Genomic DNA, 14,208 nt, shown 5'->3' with positions numbered 1-14,208 from the left:
GAACATGTGAAAAAGAAAAATATTTAGTATTTTCAAACTTTTTTATTTACCCTGCCTAAATTTCATGTTCCACCTTTATTAATACTCCCTGTCTTTCTCCTTCCAACATATTTGCCGACAAAATCCCAACCCTTGTTACAATCCAATTTACCAGCTATTCTACAGTAGCACCCAAGCTGCTAAATGCCTTTTCTCCAGCCACATGTAGTGGAATACATTAAGTGGAATTAACATTAAGTGGATCTTAAATATTATCTCAAAATTCTACAACATCTTCTAATTCCCCACTTTTCCCACTCCCCTAGGCAATTATTTCACATCTTTTTTTTCTCTGCTCAAACTTCCTCTATCTTCTCCCTGTCACTCGGAGCGATTAAGCTTGCTTCTTTTTTTCAACTAAGAAAATAATCTTTTTTTCTTGCACACTCAAACCAATTCCTTACAAATCCTGTCAGGGCTACTGCAAAATGTGCACAGAATCCAACCTCTTACCACATCTTCCCTGTTACCCACTACCCCTGTTTGATGGTTCATTCAAACCACCATCACATCTTGACTATAATCTCCTAATAGCTATTTCTGCTTCCTCTCTCATGTCCTAATCATTCTTAACACAATCGCCAGGGTCATCCTTTTAAATATGTCAGGCTGTGTCCTCTGCTTAAAATCCTCCACTGGCTTCTTATCCCATAATAAAACATGAAGTACTTATAACCCTCACTACCTCTCCAATCTCGCTATCTACCACTCTTCTCTTGCATATTCTCCTCCAGAAAAATTCTAGCCTTCAAAGTCTTTCAAGGCCTTTCTCTGAACTTGTTCCTGCCTTCTGTACTGCTCTTTCACCAGATAACAGTATGGCTCACTCCCTCACTTCCTTCAGGCTTCTGCTCAAATGTTACCATATCAGAGAAGCTTTCCCCTTTTATCGCGTATAAGATGACACCAGCTCCATTACCCTTTGTTTTCCCTGTTTTACTTTTTCTTATTAGCACTTATGCCCATAATGCAATATTACATAATTATTGGCACTTTTTTTAATAGTCTGCCTCTGGCCCAACTCGCACAAGAACAAGAATTTTGTTTTGTTCCTATGGGCTTCTCCAGGTTTAGAAAGAGACTTGACACAAGTAGAAGTTCAATAACTATTTGCTAAATGAATGAACTTGTACACATACCTTGTTGGAAGGTCTGAATTCCTGAATCTTTACTTCGGAAAGAATATTCAACAGGGTATCTGCTGATAAGTCCTGGTTTTTAAAACAGTAATTTTATCAACATATTCTTAAAATTCTGAATTCTAAACCTAAAAAATAACCTAAAAAAGGTCCTTTATCATACTAAATATTTGAATAATTTATGATATAACTGTTTAGACCACATCTGTTTGTGACATTTACTTTTATTTCTATAGAAATACCATCCACAAAGGCTGGGAAGTGGGGGTAGTGTGTGTAAAAAAGTACTTGTTAGTCAACAAACCTTAAATCTTAGTTCTTTCCACAAATTTTTTTTTTTTTTTTGGCCGTGCCATGCAGCAGGTGGGATCTTCCCCGACCAGGGATCAAACCCGTGCCCCCTGCACTGAGAGCATGGAGTCTTAACCACTGGACTGCCAGGGAAGTCCATCCACAAATTTTTAAAAAGGTAGTTTTAGGGCTGGTTTTATCAGACAGAGTGCCTTGAGATCAGGAACTATCTCTTCATTGTTTTACAAAGTTCCCTGCAGAAAGTTATACTCAATATACATTGACTCACAGTAAATGGAATTCATACCTTTGGAAGCAGGAAAATATTTAAATGGTTCAGGATAAACTTAGATGAATTTAAGGCTATATACATGTTTATTATTAAGAATCTACTTAGGAAAAACTGAGACACAGTGCTTTTGAGGTCACCTACAACTCATCACAAAATTATCACTCTTTTCACAAAAAGAATACCCAACTGAATGCCACTATTTTTACCAGACATTTATGGTATATTTTACTGCGTGTTAATTCCAAAAGGGATTAATGTACAACAGGCATTTTTATCTAGATCCAAAATAGCCAATTCTAGTTATGGATCTGGCTCATATTTCCCATTCAGCCTAGTACCTAAAAGTATATTAATTTATTTAGCTCTATTATGCATTTGAGAAGGAAAATTCACTAATGCAGACCTGCCTTTCACATAAAACTGTATTAGATCCCTTTACATATGAGTCAATGAAGACGATGTCTAAGAGAAAAGGTATAAATGATAAAAGTAAAGAAATGTCAATGTAGGCTAGCATTTTCAAATCTCCTGAAAAGCATATGTTAATTTCACAAAAAATAAGCCAAACAAATGATAACAAACAGAATCACTAAGAAATATTTAAAAATTGTTATGAAATAGGTCACTTTGGGTTTTCAGAGTAATTACAATATTTAAAGTTAGTAGGTTATAAATGTTTTAAAAATAAAGTAAGACTGCTTTTACAAATATTTGTTTCGCTACTTAAGTTCAGAAAAAAAAGTGACTTTCTTCCACTTAGTGATGCTGCAATGAGATTTTAGCTTCTGCTTTATTAGAATGGGCAACACTAGAACAAAATGAAGTTTATATCGAAGAATGATTCTTATAACATAAAACACATTTTGATGATGCAATTAGCTAAGTCATCTAATTCTAACCTTTTCTATCACTTGTTAGGGCTTGAAGAATATCTTACCTCTTCTGTAAATGGAATGCAATAGACTGTAGCATATAATTTTGCAGCATTCAGAAGGAAACTGAAGTGCCTTTTGAAATTAAAAAATAAAGTGTGAATGCACAGTTTCAAAGATGTTTACCAGAAACTATAGCCTTTAAAATGTTGAAGATAAGTAATTACAGAATTTTTGTTACAGGATTATTTTTTTTCAAGTTAGGCAATGAAATTCTGGTCTAGACCAAGGCATTGTAGAAGTTATAAAAGAGAAAACATCACATGTTTATCCTCATAAGCACTAATATTCAGGTAGTGATCAAGACTACTTTGGGGAGAGAAGTGGCCAGAAGTAGAAAAATTATTGAAAGAAAATTCATTTTAATTCATAAGAAAATATTACAAACTTGGTTTTAAAGAGTGTACAATAAGTTCAAACTAAGCAAATGAGTTTGTTTAAAAACAAAAAAGGTAAGTTTTATAGAAGAAGCAATCAGGGCTTCCCTGGTGGCACAGTGGTTAAGAATCCACCTGCCAGTGCAGGGGACATGGGTTCAAGCCCTGGTTCGGGAAGATACCACATGCCGCGGAGAAACTAAGCCCGGGTGCCACAACTACTGAGCCTGCGCTCTAGAGCCACAACTACTGAAGCCCGTGCGCCCAGAGCCCATGCTCTGCAACAAGAAAAGCCCCCGTAATGAGAAGCCCGCGCACCGCAACGAAGAGTAGCCCCCCGCTCGCCACAACTAGAGAAAGCCCAAGCGCAGCAACAAAGCCCCATTGCAGCCAAAGATAAATAAATAAATAAATATATTAAAAAAAAAGAAGCAGCAATCAGGATAAGGTGACTAAGAATAAGCACCAGAGGAAAAAACTAAGCACAGAATTATTTGTTGAAAGGAAGGTTAACAAGCTAAGTGCTTAATTAAAATATATACATATAAGTATGTTTGTGTATAAAATGCATATCTAATATAGATAGGATATACAGGCATTTACTCAAAGATGAACTCATTTGAAAATTAACCTGAGATTATTTAGGGAGTTATTTAGTAGTGATCATTTTTCTCCATGTAACTAAAGTTTCTTATATACTGACTTCATTAAATAGGAAAACATCTGTCTTCATTTTACTTTTTTAATGAATAATGTCAAAGAGATGACACTTTGGTTGTACTTTAGAGAAGACAAAAATAATAAGATTATTTACCATGTAAAAAAGTAGATTCACCTATGTGTGGGGAGAAGTATTGTGGCTGGCTTTGTTGGCCAAAATGCTATGCTAACTCTTAGATTAACAGGGATGCAATAATTTAACATTAAAGAGCCTGCAGTTTTCACCCTCCAATGTAAACCTATACAGTTAAGAAGTTTACAATGAAGGATGTATATAAAACTGGATATAAATACTTACAAAGGTTCATTTAGATCAAATTTTAATGGAGAGGGGGGTCTTTTTGGTGACTGCCAAAACAAACCTAACAAAATACAAAATATTATTTTCAGTGTCAGCAGTCAGTAATAAATTGCATTAAACTTTCTTCTCAACACTGATATATACTTACTGCCATCTTTTAATCGTGTGTCCAGAGGGAAACAGTGAAGAAGCTGAAGAGCCTAAAGAAAAAATTGAATTAAAAAAAAATCACTACTTAATATTAACGGAAGTAAAAAAAACCTCAAAAAACAACATACATAAAAAGATATACAGTGAAGTCTTCCAGTCACCATGTACTCAATCTGCCCATTCTCCTGTCACTGCCCCCCACCCCAACTTGGAATAACCTCTATTGCTATTTTTTATCAACACTTATATAGTCTTTTTTCTTTTTTTTGCATCTATGGCAAACATGAATATAGATTATTTTATCCCTTTTCACAAACGGTGGCATATTTTACATATCATTCTGCTCCTTTCAAAGAGCTAATCCTTAAAACAAGCAAAAAAAAAACAGTAAAAATACATAGTATTTTATATTTTGAAATGATATGCTGCTTGAGATTTGCTTCAAAACCATCTAGGGGGAGGGTATATTAGGTGGGATTATAGATGAAATAAGATTTTCTATGAGCTGTTAATTGTTAAACCTGGGTGACAAATATATGAGGAATACATGGAGATTAATTATATGCTATTTTCTCTATTATTTCTGTGGTTGAATTTTTCCATGATAAAAAAAAGTTAAAAAACCCATAGAAGATAAGGACAAAAAAGGGTTCTGTAGATTTTGAAACATGAGGTCATTGATAGTCATGGTAAGAATAATTTCAATAGTCATGGGGAAAGAAGACACATTTACTGGATGAAGACATGGCAACAGTTAGTATAGACCACTTTTCCAAGAAGCAGAGCAAAAAAGGAAGTGAAAAACAGGAATAAGTATAATTTAAAGACTTTAAAAAGATGAGCTTATTTTATATTCCAATAGGTAAGAGCCTAAAGAGAGGGAGAGACTAAACAGAGTGCAGGACACATTCAAGCTTCTGTATGTAACTGGAGTAAGAATAACAGCTAATATTTCACTAAATATTTATGGGATGGACCAGGTTCTATGCTAAAGACTTTGCACGTATTAACTCATTTGATCCTCACCACTATGCTATGAGTCAGGCACCAATTTATTACTCCCATTTTACAATGAGGAAACAGACAAAATGTGATTATTAGATACATATGGGGAAGGCAAAATTCCAACAAAATTTCTGATGGAATCTCTATTCTCTCAGTCTCTTGCTTTACTCTGAACAACAAACTTCTTTATGATTACTGATTAAATGTATTCCTTCTTCTCTAGAAGGAACCCCTATTTTATTAAAACCCATTTTGTACACAGAAAGACAAGGATTAGTTAAATGTATAACTGACAAGCCAATGGGTGGAGTTTAAATGCATTCTTTAATCAGTAACATTCAGGGAGAAATTGGTTGTGTGCCCATCACTTGTTCTCAGTTAACGTAATAATTTCTGAAAAGCTTCCTGAAAGAAAGAGTATATATTTTCAGGTCAATGAAATTAATTTCATAGTAATTAAATGAGCCAAGTTTAGACTTTTTCTTAATGTTTTATAATGTATACTTACCTTATGGTTAAAATATTTTTCAAACTTTAATCTTGCTAATTCTACACAGTGGGACCAATTTCTAGGTCTTCTGCTAAGTAACTTAATAACTTGAAAACAGCCCTCTAAACTTTGTCCAGTTTGTATCTTCTAGAATGAGAGGAAAAAAGAAAACAAAGCAAATACATGTCCAATTAATCACACAAACACACATGCACATATTCCCAGGAAATGTCAGCCAAAGTTTGAAGTGCCAGCTCATGTGTCTTATGATTTTATTATTTTCACCTCAAGCTCCCTGTCCCCGTCTTTCTACTTTCCCTCTTTCTTTTCTTTTCTGGAGGGGAAATGGGAAAAGACAGTATGTAAAATGTTAACTCTAAAGTTTCTTATCTCCCAAGTTATCCTCATGTCTTGCTAGTGGTAAGTTAGTACTATGTATGTACTTACTATACGAAGTGCTATGAATAATATTTTACACTAAAAAGCTGGCCTTTTTAGTGTAGGATTAAAGGAAAGTGAAAAAACAGCTTTGAAGTTGCCCTCACCATGAGACTAATAAATCTGAGACCATTCCTACTCCTGAAATTTTCACTAAAACTTACTTCAGTTTTTTCCAAAGAGCTTAACAATCTGTTTTATTATTTGTAGCTCTCTTATCATTTATCAAATCCTTATCAGGTTGAACCATATGAATTGCTGTTCTGTGAGTCAAACATGGTAATATATTTGCAACTCCATATAGTTTGACCAAATTAAAAATGAAGGGTTATTTGTGACCTGCTAACTTCGAGATTCCTCATATACTTACTATATACAATATTAATGTATAATCTCTGTTTAAGGAGGTAAACTATTTATAGGCAACTTGAAAATAAGATTACACTGACATAAAGTGTTGGGGTTAGCAGATGCAAACTACTATATACAGAATGGATAAACGACAAGGTTCTACTGTATAAGACAAGGAACTAAATTCAAAATCCTGTGATAAACCATAATGGAAAATAATATGAAAAAGAATGTATATACATATAACTGAATCATTTTGCTGTACAGCAGAAATTACCACAACATTGGAAATCAACTACACAATTAAAAAAAAAAGTGTATTGTTTTTTACCTTTAAGACTTCTTCTGCAGATGGATAGGTTTGCCAAAATTTGTTAAACAACGAAGGCTTGTAGCAAAAGGAACTTTCAAACTATAAGGGAAAAGAGGAAAACACATTACAAATAAAAGTATGTTTATAAGTTGGAAATATCTGATGAATTGGGCAATTGGGATTGACATGTATACACTGATGTGTATAACATTGATGACTAATAAGAACCTGCTATAGAAAAAAATAAAATAAAATTCAAAAATTAAAAAAAAAGTTGAATATATCATCTTTTCTACTTCAAAGAAAAATTTCTTAAAAAATATCTTTATTACCTTATCTCTTGCCCATTGTATAGTGTGTTCAATAGCAGCTGGAAAGGACTTTAGGGTACAAAATGGTATTTCTTCTTCTGGGGGATCCCGCTATTTTATAAAATATGACAACAGTTAAGAGAAGCAATGACAATTTTTTATGGAATGAATTTACTTGAGTGTTTTAAGACCATTAAAAAACAAAATTCAAAAATAAAACAAATCCAACATTTTTTATCTTCTTTCTCCTACACATTAAGAGGAAAAGTTTACTCTTTTGACACTTAACCCACGTGTTTACAGAAATGTAACAACAAACACAAATTCTATTGTCACTTATTATCTGTGCACTCCTTTGGTACCATGTAGTACTCATATAGCAGACTATCATATATAATTACCTATTTTGTTTTCTCCAAGTATCAAGGTGACATTTAACACTTTAAATATTCTGCATTTTGAAAAATAATTCAAGAATTCCCAATATAGTGCCCACATACCGTTTCTTTCTCCAGGCAGAAAAAAATATTTGTAAGCAGGAATCATATGTTCTTGATGCTTGGTATAGTTTCTTGCAGAAATTGTGTATTAAATAAATGGCAAATGTCTATGTTGTGTCATATGAAAAAGTACCATTGAAGAAATCCATATTCTCTTAAAGGGTACATTTGGTACATTTAGTCTTATTGGCTTACCCAATCTAAAACAACTCACTTTGTCTCTTTTTACTTAGAGATTTTATTTTAGTGTGTTGATCTATAAAATACCACGGAATATTTTATAAACCAAAAAGGAAAGCCAGATGGAGTATTCAATTCTAGTTTTTCTGAGTATGAAGTTAGAGAATATACATATCGGAGAAGGGGAAGATGTGGTAGAATGAGAGAATCAAGGGAACTTTCGGAATTTTGTAACATCCCCTACTTTGAAAATCTTCTAGTATGATCCCAGCATATCATGATTTTCTCCACCTAATTTCCTTCAAATCAAACTTATCAATTTTGTCTATTATAGTGTTTTCACTACATAAACTTCTGATTGCATGAGAGTAAAGGGGAAAACAAATTTTATTAAAATTTAAAAAATTTTCTAAACCAAACATATCCATTAAATAAAGGGATATTTATGCTTGTAAAATAATATTCTTCTTTCAATTTTACAACTTGGGTTGACCTTTTTTAAAAAATTTTAAAAATTAATTAATTAATTTATTTTTTGCGGTACATGGGCCTCTCACTGTTGTGGTCTCTCCCATTGCGGAGCACAGGCTCTGGACGCGCAGGCTCAGCGGCCATGGCTCACGGGCCCAGCCGCTCTGCGGCACGTGGGATCTTCCCGGACCGGGGCAAGAACCCGTGTCCCCTGCATCGGCAGGCAGACTCTCAACCACTGCACCACCAGGGAAGCCCGACCTTTTTTTTTTTTTTTAAATCCCCAAGCCTACATTTCTTAGACCAGTGATTTTCAAAGTTGGCAGTATCGCAAAATCACTCGTGGCGGTTAAAAAAAAAAGTTACACCTATATCATTTGTATAAAATATATTGTTACAAATGGCTTGGTCCCTTATATGGAGAAACCGAGTCTTCAGTAAGATTTTGGGTGGGTCACCAGTTCAAAGGTTGCTAAAAACTAATCAAGCAGCTCTGAGAAACAAACAGTAAACACAAGAATAATATTCCAGAAAGACCGGAAACAAAATTTTGATGATTAAAAAAATAAGTTCAGCTACATTTAAAAAAATGTCTATACACATATGCACAGACATCATTGGCGGATCAAAAACAGAAGGGATTAGGAATGCTAAACCAAATTTGCTGACTAATGAAGAGAAATAAACCGTGAGATACAAAAATGATGAGATATAAAGAAGAGATATTTACTTTAAAAAAGTGGTTCACTTACATGACTATTATAGGATTCAGTTAAATGAGGTACAATAACTTCAGTGTGTCCCTTAGTGCCCATTGTTCCAGAATCTAAGAGGGGTCGTAGATTTGCTAAGCAACGGCTATGTGAAAAGAAAATAGGTAATAAACATAAAAGTGAGCTGTAACAATGTAAGCAGAGGACAACTTACCAATTTCTACTGACCATTTCATATGTTGATCACTTCTTGGATATAACACTTTAGGAAACAGATACATGACCACCAAACAACCCATTTATTATTACCATCCTCTTCCTCCCACAAACTTTGTTGCTCACTCTAGCAATTTTTGTCTCTACCTTCCATTCCCAAAGTTTGGTAGTTTTAGAACAAGACATATTACGTTTATCTTGTTCTAAAACTCCTACACAGAATGGATAAACAACAAGGTCCTAATGTGTAGCACAGGGAACTATATTCAATATCCTGTGATAAACCATAATGGAAAAGAATATAAAAAAAGAATGTCTCTATGTGTATAACTGAGTCACTGCTGTACAGCAGAGATTGCCACAACACTGTAAATCAACTATACTTCAATAAGAAAACAGAAAAAACAAACTCCTATCAAATTTTGGGCTTCAACTTTTTTTCCTCTGGGTTAACTCTTAATTAATGTGTTACCCTTTCTTTTCTTGTTTTCTATTTCTTCTTTGGTTTATTTTCCGACTATAAGTTCTACCTCACTATACCTTTTCAACATTTTCTTCATCCCAAACCTTCTTTCTCAATACTTATGATGCCTATATTCAACACACTTTATTTAATTTCTTAAAGTTTCTTTTTTGGCTTTCTCTGCACAAGTTTACAAACTTTCCACTGTACTCTCAACTGGTAAATTTTCCTGCTAATAAATCTGCTCTAGCACCCTAACATTAGAGAGTCATACAAAGATATAAGAAAGATTATGTAAGGTGTATACATCATAGTCATTTATTCATCTACTTATTTAACAAATATTTACTGAATGACGCCATGTATTGGGCACTGAGGACAGAGTGATGGGAAAATAAATAATAACTGAATAAATGATTTAATGAGGAAACAAATATTAAATAAATGTGCATGTCAATAAAAAATAAGTGCTATGAAGGAAAAATGAGTGCTGTGAAAGATTATCTTAGGAGGATCTAATTTAGAATTCAGGGGTTAAAGAAAGTCTGTTTGAATAAAGACATTTAGGCTGAAACTGAAAGGATGAGAGAAAAAACTAAAGGAAGTGAAAAGTAGGCAGATTTGGGGTCAGGAGCTTTAGAGCAAGATAAACATAATTTCCTGAGGTTGAAGGAGATCATGTACAAGTCCCTGAGGTGAAAAGTGTTAGATGCCCCCACTGTATAGAACTGAAAGAAAGAATGTGTGGCTAGAATAAGGGGAGCCAGGGAGAAATAGTAAATTTTAAGCTGGAGTGGTGGACAGGTGGCAGATACTCTATGAAAAACATTTAGGCCATTTTAAAGATTTTTAATTTTATCCTGTCTCTAATGGGAAATCATCAAAAGGCTTGGGTTCGAGAAGAACTATAATAGGAACATAAAGAATAATCAGAAACTTCAGTAACTTTTCAATAAATAGGTGTGAGAAATGAAGTGAAAACAAAAGAAAGACGATTTCTATGAACCTGAATTTCAAGAACATACCTGTCTACGTATCTCCTGGCTTCCACATTATCTAATGCTGTAATAATTATATCCTGCTTAGTATAGAACTCATCATTGTAAATCACCTCGGTGGCTGGACATACTTTGTTCAAGTGTGCATCTATCTTTAATTGAGGATTTATTTTCAGGGTTGCATCAGCAGCAGTATAACTTTTAGGTTTCTAAACAAATAACATATAAAAACAGAAGAAATAAATGGTAAACAGGAAAAATAGACCATGACTGAACTTAAAACATTTTTTATATGAAGAATAATGTAATGAGACCAGTTTTCATTTTTAATTTGTGGATATTACATTCACTGTGGTCATGCTGCATTTAGTAATGCACATTAGAATTAATAATTCATACATTATTAATAAAAATGTAAACAACTTCTATTTTACAGCTAAGTGCTCTGTAATTCTTAAAATATTAGTTAAGTCTAATTAAAAGTACATTTTTCCCTAGTAATGAGGTTTGAGTCAAGTAAGTGCCTAGAAAAAAAATGAGAACACATTCAGTACAATATTAGAAATCCAAGTTCTATAGAATATGAACTCTCAGAGGTATGGTAACCTAATATCAATATTTTGGTACTAAAATGTTTAAAAAATTTTACCATTTCTGGATGAAAATAAAAAATTATTATATATGTTTCAGTTTTATAAAAAGAGTACCCTTTCTTTTCTTTCAGAGTTAGTGATCATTTTTAAATCACTGGTGTCCTTTCAGGTGCTATCATAGTTTATTTGGGAGGACTGGCTCTGACACTAAGTATCTATAGATCATTCAGCTTGAACGAATGCATCTAGTTTTAATGGTATCTGTCTCTTCTCATATTGTTAGACGGACATGTTTTTACTTCTCAGTGCTATTAGCATTCATACATACAAACTGTAAACTTTGTTAGAAGTGTAAAACAAACAGGCTTTAATAGTTCTTTTATAAGTAAAATGCACAAAGGTCTGTGAATGAATCTTATCACATAAATTTTAGTTCATGGGAGACCCTGTTACTTAGTTCTTTGTATTTGGATAGGTGAGGTCATTCGGTTAACTATGCCACTATGTAACTATATAAAAGTATGCTTTAATTACTTTCCTGTTCATGACATTTCTTAGTTTACTAAGATTCTCAATGAGTTGTAGAACAACAAAGTGAAAAAAATTTCTAAAGAGCAAATTTGCTTGACTGACTAAATTGTTTCTTTTACTGACTTAAATATTTTGACCTCCATAAAAAAGACTGAAAATAAGCATTATTTTATAATAAAAAGGGATGTTAAATAATCAAACAAGATCAAAAGAGCAAAAAATTCTCAAATTTTACCTGTTTTGTAATAAAGGTTAATAAAAAAGACAGTGCCAAATTTGTCATCTATAAAAACTTCAAATTAGGGAAGCTGTTTTTATATCCTAAGATGTTTCTAAAATTACATAGATACATCTTGATTATAAAATGAAAAAAATACTGCCCATCATTCACAACTCAGATTTTAACACCCAAAATCAATGCAAAAACTAATTTTTATATTAAAAAATAATTACATATTTTCTCTATTGTCATTCCCATTATTTGATAATTTGAGAGATTCTAATAAAATAAAGAATATACTATGCTTGTTAAAGCTCCATTTTCTATTTATAAAAAGGAAACTCTCTTCTTTTTTGTATAACATAATAGATGATTCAAATTTGAAACAGTATAACAACACACCTGTATGTGATGAGGACGAAATAGAAACTGTCTATTCAAGTTGGATTTTTCTATCAAGTCAGGATCTGTTACTGTAACCTAATACCAAGGAAAAAAATGGCTGAAATTACATAAGAGATAAATTTAAATCTACTTTGTTTTTCTCTGAATGACTAAAACAACTCTCATAAGTTATTCTAAATTTATTTGGCTGGTAAAAGTTATAATACAAATACTCCAAAACTGGTTACCAATACTACTGTTTTTATACTTATATTTAATGATAATGTTTAGCATACGAACACGTCAAACAAAACACCTGAAACCAACTGCAACTCCTACTCAAAACTTGTTTTTAACTATTCATAACAAAATAAAGGTTTAACGTCACTATCACATTTTAGAACCGTAATGGATTAGCCATAGAGGAGTTAGCTCTTCTTTCTACACATATTTATTCTCAATCTCAATTGATTGGGAAAGAAAGCCTGCATGTTTCAATTTGAAAGCTCTTGCTAAAGCAGAGGTCTACAAACTACAGTGCAGGCAGGCTGCCTGTTTTTGTAAATAAATTTTACTGAACACTGTCACGCCACTTTATGGCTGTTTTCATACTGCAATGGCAGAGCTCAGCAGCTGTGACAGAGCCTTAAGATTCACAAGCCTAGAACAGTTACAATCTGGTTAAGAAAAAGTTTGCAGACCCCCATTCTAAAGGATGAAAGATTAAACAGATCCAAGATAATCTAAAAAGTACTCATAATGCATTTGCCACTTAAGCTAGTATTTGTAAAAGATTTCACTAGAAGCAGTATTCTCAGAGTGTGTTCCAGCTGTTACATGTTGATTTGTATTCCCAAACACATTCACTTTCTTTTAGCTGGCATTTCAGATATATATATATATACATATGTATGTATATATATATATAGATATGTGTATATATATATATATATATATATTTTGTTTGTTTTGTTTTCAACAGTTCTTTTTAATTACGTGTTAGAGGGTATCTCTTTGAAATGGGGGGAAAAAAAAGCACAGAAAATGTCCTTTAAGAAAAAGCTTAATCAATGTATACTTATTGTGATTACTGATTAAAAAGCTTTTTCTTCTACCTCCCCCAACCCTACTTTTTACCCACTTTTTTTTGTTTGTTCTTCTACTGGATTGATCAAGTATTCTTGATTCTAATCCTCCCTCAACGCCCCTGTCAACCCCTCACTGAACTGATTTGGAAGTTAAATCTCTATTTTTATGTGGTGATATTCAAAATTTTAACATGTACATGTGACTTAAGATCTAAAATTAAAATCTCCATCTTCCTCCTGAACAACTGGAGGATATTTGAACTCTCCCTTCTGTTTTCCATATCAATGAATATTTTACTTATTCTTAACCAGCCCACCCCCAAACTGGTCAATATTTTAGGTTATTAAAGGTTTTAAAAATTAATGCTTATTTAAATCTAAGAATGTTGATAAATGCCTCTACTTACCCTTGCTTCACACATTGCCTGTATTAATCCATAGTTCTTTCAGTGAGAATAAGCAGTAATCTTTCATCATTTTACTAGTCAATTATCTTTTTTTTTTTTTTCTCTTAACAGATAATTTAGCTGGGTATAGAAATCTAGGTTGATAATCCCTTGCACTATAAAGATATGCTTCTCTATCTTCAGGTGTGCATTTATTGCTGATGAGAAGTCTACTAAGTAATCTCTCTTTTTATCTTTGCTTTTGATTTGTTTGGTATTAGTTTACCTTTTCAATCTGAACACACTTGTCTCTTCA

The 14,208-nt window shown here is 32.9% G+C and overlaps 1 protein-coding gene across 1 annotated transcript in view; it reads right to left on the bottom strand.

Annotated features, from left to right (window-relative positions):
• Nucleotides 1-14,208, bottom strand: part of UBA6 (ubiquitin like modifier activating enzyme 6) — an 80,224-nt gene that overhangs the window by 10,524 nt on the left and 55,492 nt on the right. The window contains exons 18-27 of the mRNA XM_082652696.1: nt 12,437-12,514; nt 10,718-10,899; nt 9,053-9,158; nt 7,171-7,260; nt 6,857-6,937; nt 5,755-5,883; nt 4,240-4,291; nt 4,089-4,152; nt 2,699-2,768; nt 1,179-1,250 (exon numbers count right to left, since the gene is read on the bottom strand). Coding sequence (XP_082508822.1) covers nt 1,179-1,250; nt 2,699-2,768; nt 4,089-4,152; nt 4,240-4,291; nt 5,755-5,883; nt 6,857-6,937; nt 7,171-7,260; nt 9,053-9,158; nt 10,718-10,899; nt 12,437-12,514 — 924 coding nt within the window. The remainder of the gene's footprint in view (nt 1-1,178; nt 1,251-2,698; nt 2,769-4,088; nt 4,153-4,239; nt 4,292-5,754; nt 5,884-6,856; nt 6,938-7,170; nt 7,261-9,052; nt 9,159-10,717; nt 10,900-12,436; nt 12,515-14,208) is intronic.

Source organism: Grampus griseus (genome assembly GCF_964374135.1).
Source record: "Grampus griseus genome assembly, chromosome: 4".
NCBI classification, from domain to species: Eukaryota; Metazoa; Chordata; class Mammalia; order Artiodactyla; family Delphinidae; genus Grampus; species Grampus griseus.
This window is presented reverse-complemented; position numbering and strand designations above follow the sequence as displayed.